We start from the raw sequence: 9,283 nt of genomic DNA on the forward strand, positions 1-9,283 counted from the left end.
ATTGCTTGATGTGTGTGGGCACTACTCTAATCACTAAGGCAATTTCGAAATTCTAAGGAAGAAGAGAGAGAGAGAGTGGCGGCTAGAGAAGAGAGAGAGGAGGCTCAGGTTTTTCTGATTCAGAAAGTGTAATTTTCCTGAAGCCTTCACTATCTATTTATAGCATTCCACTAGGGTTAGATTTGAATTATATGGCATTAAAATAATGAAAAAATCAACTTAAAATACCTATAAAGGTGGCCGGCCATGGCTTAGTGGACTGGGCCTTGATTTTTGCAATTTTAACACCTTTTGTATCTGATTTTCTCAAAAATGCCAATTTCCTAATTCAATCATTTAAATGCCAATTCTAACTATTTAATAACTATAAATAATTATTAAATAATATTGTCATTTATCATATTTATTAATTGAACCATACAAAGTATCATAATTAACAAATATGCCCCTATTAACTCTTTCTTTACAATTTCGCCCTTACTTAGTGAAAATTTCACAAATAGACATAGTCTAATTCGTGAATTATAATTGATTAATCAAAACCAATTACATGAGTCTTACAAACAATATTATCTCAACTAGTGGGGGGACCATGGGTCTATATAACCGAGTTTCCAATAAGTAGATCAAGAATTTAGCACTAAAATTCACTAACTTATTAATTCTTCGTTGAATCCACGCATAGAACTTAGAATTGCACTCTCAGTATATAGAATGCTCTATATTTTCCACCATATAGACACATCATTAGTTATCCATTGTTATAATCCTAATGTGATCAATGATCCTCTATATGAATGATCTACACAGTAAAGGGATTAAATTACCGTAACACCCTACTATGTATTTTATCCTTAAAACACTTGACCCCGTATAAATGATATTTCAGCTTATGTGAAATGAGATCTCCACCATTTATTTTCGTTTGGTCAAGCTCGAAGGAAATCATCCTTTGCTTACTATTCGCCAGGTAGAAGCTATAGATTCCATGTTTATGCTAGCGCTCCCACTCAATTGCACTACCGTGTTCCCAAAAAGTATGTATCACCCTGACCTAAAAGTAGGCTTAACTAACAATTCAAGGAACACGAATAGCCTTTCAAGATTGAGCCTAATCATAACAGGATTAAGATCATTTGATCTAGGATCAACTTGGCGATATTGACTTGAATAGATTCTACGGTAAGTTTAATTAAATCTATGTCAAAGTTCAATATCGGTCCCTTCCGATACATACTCCATGCATCCAACCTGAGCTTTACTTTAACCAATGTTCTGGAAAGAACATAGTATTTCTCCAAATACAAGTAAACTTTTGTTGTAGATTATCATATCAGTAAAACCCTGTGTCTGATAAATCTAGGAAACTTTATTCACATAGTCATGTTTACTTTCCAATGTGATGACAGCACAATAAACATGATCAAGTATGTGAAAAGGGTTTAAGATGAATTTATAAATCAATTAGACAAACAATTGATAAAGTGAGCCAAAACATACACAAATGAATGAAAAATACTTCTGTTTCTTTATTGATGTTGAATAAAATAGATTACATTGAGATGGAGTTTATTTAGGGCATAAAACCTAACAAACTCCCACTTGCACTAATATAAAACTAATTAGTACATATCAATTAATCCTAAATTCTGACGGTGCTTTTCAAAGGCTGTCACGGCCAAGACTTTGGTAAATGGATCAGCCAGGTTGTCCTCTGTGTCAACTTTCTCAACTAGTACATCCCCTCTTGCCACGTATTCTCTGATAATGTGATACTTCCTTTCAATGTGTTTGCTTCTCTTGTGGCTTCGAGGTTCTTTGCTGTTTGCTATTGCTCCATTGTTATCACAGAGTAGTACCAGAGGCCTTTCCATTCCAGGAACAACTCCTATGCTGGTGAAGAACTTTCTTAGCCAGACAAGTTCTTTAGCAGCTTCGGCTGCTGCTATGTATTCAGCTTCCATAGTTGAGTCTGATATTGCGGTTTGTTTAGCACTTCTCCAAACCACTGCTCCACCCCCAAGAGTAAACACCATCCCAGATGTTGATTATTGTCTTCAAGACTTGCCTGGAAATCTGAATCAGTGTAGCCTATGGGATTTAAAGCACCACCCTTGTAGACTAACACAAGATTCCTTGTACTCTTTAAGTATTTCAGAATATACTTAACTGCATTCCAATGTTCTTGTCCTGGATTAGACTAATACCTGCTCACGATTCCAACAGCATAACAGATGTCAGGTCTAGTGCATAACATTGCATACATTAGACTTCCAACTGCAGAGGCATAAGGAATATTCGCCATGTCCTCTATCTCTTGAGGATCAGTCGGAGACTGTTCCTTAGATAGACGAATACCATATCTAGAAGGCATGTTTGCCCCATTGGTGTTGCTCATGGAGAATCTCTCTAAGACTTTGTCTATGTAGGTTGTTTGAGAGAGAGCAAGAGATCTGTTCTTCCGGTTTCTGATAATCTGAATACCAAGAACATAGGCTGCTTCACCCAAATCTTTCATATCGAATTGAGTGTTGAGCCATTCCTTGATGTGAGTCATTTTCTTGACATTGTTTCCAATGATCAAAATGTCATCAACATAAAGGACCAGGAATACTACTATTTGGTCTTCCTTGAGTTGGTAAACACAAGGTTCATCTTCATTCTGAAGAAAGCCGTAGGTCTTGATGATTTCATCAAACCTCTTGTTCCATGAGCGAGAAGCTTGCTTAAGTCCATAGATAGACCTGTTTAACTTGCAAACTTTCTTTTCCTGCCCAGGAAGAACATAACCTTCTGGTTGCTCCATATAGATGGTTTCTTCAAGTACCCCATTAAGGAAGGCAGTCTTGACATCCATTTGCCAGATTTCATAATCGAAAGCAGCAGCTATGGAGAGAAGAATTCGGATGGATTTGAGCATGGCAACAGGACTAAAAGTTTCCTCATAGTCCACACCTTCTCTTTGGGTATAACCCTTGGCTACAAGTCTAGCTTTAAAAGTTTCGACTTCGCCTCCAGCTCCTCTTTTCTTCTTGTAAACCCACTTGCATCCTATCGGATGATAGTCGTCAGGTGCGTCTACATATTCCCAGACTTTGTTCTTTTTCATGGAATCCATTTCTGAATCCATGCCGGCTGACCATCGTTTCCGTTGCGGACTAGCCATTGCCTGTTTATAGGTTAATGGATCGTCATCAATACCGTCACCTACGACCATATTGATTTCACCATCCAAGCCATAACGAGCAGGTTTTGTTGAAACCCTCCCACTACGACGAGGTACGGTTGTCTTCTGAACAGAAACTTTAGTAGTAGATTTCTCAGTTTGTTCAACTGAGGGAGTGGGATCGTCTTCTTCACGAGTGGAAGAGGACGGAACATTGGAAGGACTTATATCTGATAGCAATTCCTCTAGAACAACTTTACTTTTCGGTTTGTAGTCTTTAATATAGTTCTCTTCAAGGAAAGTATCATTTGTAGAAACAAACACTTTGTTATCCTTGTGACTATAAAATAGTCCACCCCTAGTCTCTTTAGAATTTCCGACAAACATGCATACTTCGGTACGTGATTCAAGTTTGCCTTCTTTCTTTCTTAAGACATGAGCAGGGCACCCCCAAATTCTGTAATGGCGTAAACTAGGTGTTCGACCATTCCAAAGTTCGACGGGTGTCTTAGGGACTGCTTTAGATGGAACAACATTTAGAATGTCATTTGCCATCTGTATAGCATATCCCCAGAAGGACGTAGACAGAGTTGAATAACTCAGCATAGACCTAACCATTTCCAAAAGAGTGCGATTTCTTCTTTCTGCAACTCCATTTTGTTGTGGAGTGGCTGGGGCAGTGTATTGGGATTCAATTCCAAGTTCAATTAAATGATCTTTGAACTGCATATCCATATATTCTCCACCCCTATCAGTTCGCAAGATCTTTAATGATTTACCTAATTGGTTTTGGGCCAAAGCATGAAATTCTTGAAACTTTTCAAACGTTTCAGATTTCTTTTGCATTAGGTAAAGAAAACTATATCTAGGGAAATCGTCAATGAAAGTGACAAAATACTCATAACCACCTCGGGCTTTGACATTCAAAGGTCCGCAGACATCGGAATACACTAACCCTAGAGGGATTTTGGCACGCTCTCCCTTTGCAGAGAAAGAACGTTTGGTCATTTTTCCTTCTAGGCAGGACTCGCATACTGGCAGTTCACCTAAGACGACATTTTCCAATGGACCGTCTTTGGTGAGCCTATTGGGTCTATCAAAGCCTATATGACCTAAACGTAAATGCCATAGATAAGTTTGATCATCATTATCAATCTCTTTTCTTTTTAGGTTTCTAGGTCTAGCTACACTGAAAAGTTCACTATTTAGTGAGATTTGAGTACTCGGTCTTAAAACATAAAGCCCTTGTTCCATTATAGCAACACATATTTGAAATCCATTACGAGAAATTGAACAATTTGTACTCGAAAAATTCAATATATAAGATTGTGTTTGCAAACATGAGACACTAATCAAGTTTCTACTAAAGTTTGGAATAAATAAAACATTTTCTAAAATTAAAAATCTTTGTTGAAACTTGATGCGGGCTTTTCCTCTAGCTTTGACCGATACTAATTCGCCATTGCCAACTTTAAGCTGTAACTCTCCTGGAAGTAGATTTTCCCAAGTTTCAAGCAACTGCAGTGAAGAACATACATGGTTAGTAGACCCAGAATCAACAATCCAGATGGATTTGTCGTTCTCTAAAACACATGATTCAAAGACAAAAGCATTACCTTCGTTTGAATTGTTTAGAAGCCTGGGACATCGTTCTTCATGATGACCCTTTCCATTACAATTCGAACATAGAAGATTATGTCTGATAATTGTACTTGAAGAAGCAGTTTTGCTAGATCCTTCATACCTAGTCCTTTTCCTTCGATTATTGATTGCAAACCCAGGGGGACCCATTGCAATCAAGTTCCGTTCATGGGCTCGTAATTCTGTTTCGAGCTTGTCCATGTCGGAGGAGTTAGAATTGTTGATCATGTAAGAGATAACAAATTCATTATACTCTGGAGGAAGACTATTAAGGATAAGTTGGACCCATTGTTCTCTTGATAAATCAATTCCTAGTAGATTTGCCTTTTGGAACTTCAGATTCATCATCAACAGGTGCGAGTTAATGCAACTACCAGGATGCATTTTCACACTATAGAGTTCTTTTGTTAAGATAGTAACTAAGAGAGGATCGGGGTGAGGGTTATTCATAATGACACTACAACACATCAATAAAACAGAAGTAAGGTTTTGGCTCATAAATTCATACACAATTTAGAAAATAACAAGTAATGACATATGTTATAGAAATACTAAATCTAACATAGTTTATTTTCCAAGGTATTTCAACAAACTGATACAGTGTCCCGTTTAGGCGAGAGTCAAAGCATCATTCATTGAATAGAGTTGTCAGCTCATCTAAAATGATAACCATTCTAGCAACCTTTTATTCGATCAAGATTGGAATTCAGCGTTGTCCCGTTTAGGCGAGAGTCAAGGCAATTCTATCTTATGAGCTTCCACCATTGTTTCATAACTTGCAAGTCAAGTATGGTCGGCACCATTAGGGTGATCTATACCATACAAAACACTTACAAGCTACTTATCATGCGAGGTTAAACGGTGCGAAATTGCTAATGAACGTTCCTCCATTAGGGAGGATTACTCACTAAAACAAACGCGGTGTGAAACCCACAATGGAGATCGAATGTCTCTTGATTAAAAGCTCATTATTTAAAAAATATATTATATGTATTTTGTATAATCATTTTAATTCGATATTATAATAATGAAAAATTACAAATTAAAGTTGGTTTTTTTTAAAAAAAACAACTTTAATTAATTTTCAATTATTATTTAAATTTGAAAAATAAATTCAAATAAATATCGAACAAGTTCCATAATATAATAATGAAAAATTACAAATCAAAATTGATTTAAATAAAAAATCAATTTTAATTAATTTTCAATTATTAATTAAATTCAAAAAAAAAATTGAATAATAATGGAACAAATTTGAAAATATCTTGTTTAAGTTGTTTTAGAAGAATCTAAAAAATCAACTTAAATATCTTTCAAATCAGATTTAATTAAATTTAAAATTAAGTTGTAACCACTTAATTTTGAAGATATTTTAAGTTAATATTCAAAAAGATATTAACCTAAAAATATCTAAAATATTCCATTTTAAGTTAATATTTTAAAAAAAATATCAACTTAAAAAATATCTAAAGAATCTTAATAACCAATGCCAAAAATTCCTCAACTTAATTTTAAAATTTTGAATTCAAAAGATATTCAGATTTAAGTTGGTTAGTTGTAAACAACTAAATATCAGCTTAAATAGGAATATTTAATGAAAAATTTAAATTAAGCTTCAGAAAGAATCTAGATGGTTATAATTCTATATTTAATTAAATACAAGAAAATACATATAGTTTAGCTTAGAATATAAAATTCTTTAAACTATGATTTTCTAAATTAATTTCAAAATAAATGAAATTAATTATGTTGCTAATCAATTTTAATTAGGTTAAACTAGTGTAATTAACCTAGTACAGTCATTCAAATCAGGCAAATGGGCCTTCACAATTGGGGTGGTTTGTGTGAGGGGGTGCTGGGTTCAGTATGTCGTACTCACTTCTATGGCTCCCAACTCTCACACAAGGCCCAAAAGAGAGGAATTTAACCTTAGTAAGAACAACTGTTATTAATTGAATAAGCCCAATAACTAAATGGGCCTAAATAAATTCTATCAAGAACTATGATAATTTATTTTAGCAACAACAACCTATATGCATCTATAATAAAATTAAACACATAGGCTCACACAGGCACACTTTGGATGGGTCCTATCATGTTGCTAGGTCATACACAGATGAAAGAAGATTGTAAATATACCTGTTACAAATTATTATCTTGACCAAGGGAGCCATCAGATCATTAGATCTGGCAAAAGGTAACCATGGCTATTTGCAATCAAGTAATAATAGGTTTTGAAAACTTACACACAAGTTAAAACACATACTCCTGCAACAAGGTTAGTTGGATAGTTGGATGTAGGATTTATTTAATTTTAAATTAAATATTTAATTTCGAAAATAATTAATTAAATAAAAAAAAAATCGAAAATTTAAAAAAAAAAATTAAAAAAAAAATTCAAAATTTTAAATAAAAATTTAAAATTAAACCTACTATTTTTGAAAAATTAGGTTTCAACCAACCTAAATATCATTTCAAAAATTTGCTAACTATTTTAAATTTTAAATGTTATTTTATAAATAAAAATTAAATAAAAAATTATAAAAGATAAATAAATATCTTTTTCAAATTTTAAATGTAATTTAAATAAATAAAATAACAAAATTTAAAAAATTAGCAAAATATCTTATGTCATTTAAAAATTACATGATTACAAATATCTTATTTTAAATTTAAAATAAGATAAGATATAATCAAATTTTAAAATAAGATAGATATTTTAAGCAAGAAGATAGATACTAAGTCTATTCAAATTCAAATTACACTAATATCTTGAATTAAATTTAAAAAATATTAAATTAATTCAAAATGATAATTAGAATTGAATTAGGAATAGTAATAGTATAAATACAAAACTATACAAAAAATTGGAAGTTAATTACATGAAAAAGCATGAAAAATCGAAGAAAAACAAAAAAATTCGAAATTGTACGGACAGATTTGCGATCGCAGGAAAATATCAGCACAGCCCCGATTTTTTCAAAATCTTCAAAAAATCATAACTAATTCAAATAAAATCCAAATTAAGTTCTGTAAAAGGCTAACTTGCTTAATTTTTTCCATACTTACTATCCATTAAAAATAATTCCAGAGATAAAATCGCAATTATTTTTCACGAAAATTTCACAAACATCAATCAATCATCAAATAACACTCAATACAACATGATACCATCCAAAGAACATACAAACAATCGTTTTAAAGTCCAAATTTCTTGCAAGTAAATCAATTACCATGGCTCTGAGGCCAGTTGTTGGAAATTATTTTACCAGGATCTTAGATCTACTCACAAGTATGTTTATTAACATCCTAAATAAGAACTTTCTAAAACGATAAATTAAACACATATAAAGTTTAAGAAACCTTACATTGGGTGCAGCGGAATTAAATGACTCCTTTCGTTCAGATCTCTAACCCTTGAATCCTTTCTGTAGCAGAGTATTATCAAGATCTGAACCTGGATCTTCTTTCTCTGAATCCTTGATGCTGAATCTCCTTTGCTGATGATCTTTCTTCACGATCTTCCTCACTATGATTGAGGTATTGCTTGATGTGTGTGGGCACTACTCTAATCACTAAGGAAGTTTCGAAATTCTAAGGAAGAAGAGAGAGAGAGTGGCGGCTAGAGAAGAGAGAGAGGAGGCTCAGGTTTTTCTGATTCAGAAAGTGTAATTTTCCTGAAGCCTTCACTATCTATTTATAGCATTCCACTAGGGTTAGATTTGAATTATATAGCATTAAAATAATGAAAAAATCAATTTAAAAAAGCTACAAAGGTGGTCGGCCATGCCTTTAATGGATTGGGCCTTGGGCTTTGCAATTTTGCAATTTTAACACCTTTTGTATCTGATTTTCTCAAAAATGCCAATTTCTTAATTCAAACATTTAAATGCCAAATCTAACTATTTAATAACTATAAATAATTATTAAATAATATTGTCATTTATCATATTTATTAATTGAACCATACAAAGTATCATAATTAACAAATATGCCCCTATAAACTCTTTCTTTACAATTTCGCCCTTACTTAGTGAAAATTTCACAAATAGACATAGTTTAATTCGTGAATTATAATTGATTAATCAAAACCAATTACATGAGTCTTACAAACAATATTATCTCAACTAGTGGGGGGACCATGGGTCTATATAACCGAGCTTCCAATAAGTAGATCAAGAATTTAGCACTAAAATTCACTAACTTATTAATTCTTCGTTGAATCCACGCATAGATCTTAGAATTGCACTCTCAGTATATAGAATGCTCTATATGTTCCACCATATAGACACATCATTAGTTATCCATTGTTATAATCCTAATGTGATCAATGATCCTCTATATGAATGATCTACACAGTAAAGGGATTAAATTACCGTAACACCCTACTATGTATTTTATCCTTAAAACACTTGACCCCGTATAAATGATATTTCAGCTTATGTGAAATGAGATCTCCACCATTTATTTTCGTTT

The 9,283-nt window shown here is 33.0% G+C and overlaps 1 protein-coding gene across 1 annotated transcript; it reads right to left on the bottom strand.

The window, feature by feature from the left end:
* Positions 1 to 4,455: 4,455 nt before the first annotated feature.
* On the bottom strand, positions 4,456 to 8,477 carry LOC133036532 (uncharacterized). The gene is made up of 3 exons (XM_061113064.1): positions 8,176 to 8,477; positions 4,783 to 5,264; positions 4,456 to 4,684 (listed from the first exon to the last, which is right to left on the bottom strand). The coding sequence occupies exons 2-3, from the start codon at positions 5,255 to 5,257 to the stop codon at positions 4,677 to 4,679; spliced, it is 483 nt and encodes a 160-aa protein (XP_060969047.1). The 5' UTR covers positions 5,258 to 5,264; positions 8,176 to 8,477; the 3' UTR covers positions 4,456 to 4,676.
* Between the last annotated feature and the right edge of the window lie 806 nt (positions 8,478 to 9,283).

The sequence above is a fragment of the Cannabis sativa genome, chromosome 4 (assembly GCF_029168945.1).
Source record: "Cannabis sativa cultivar Pink pepper isolate KNU-18-1 chromosome 4, ASM2916894v1, whole genome shotgun sequence".
In the NCBI taxonomy this organism is placed as follows: Eukaryota; Viridiplantae; Streptophyta; class Magnoliopsida; order Rosales; family Cannabaceae; genus Cannabis; species Cannabis sativa.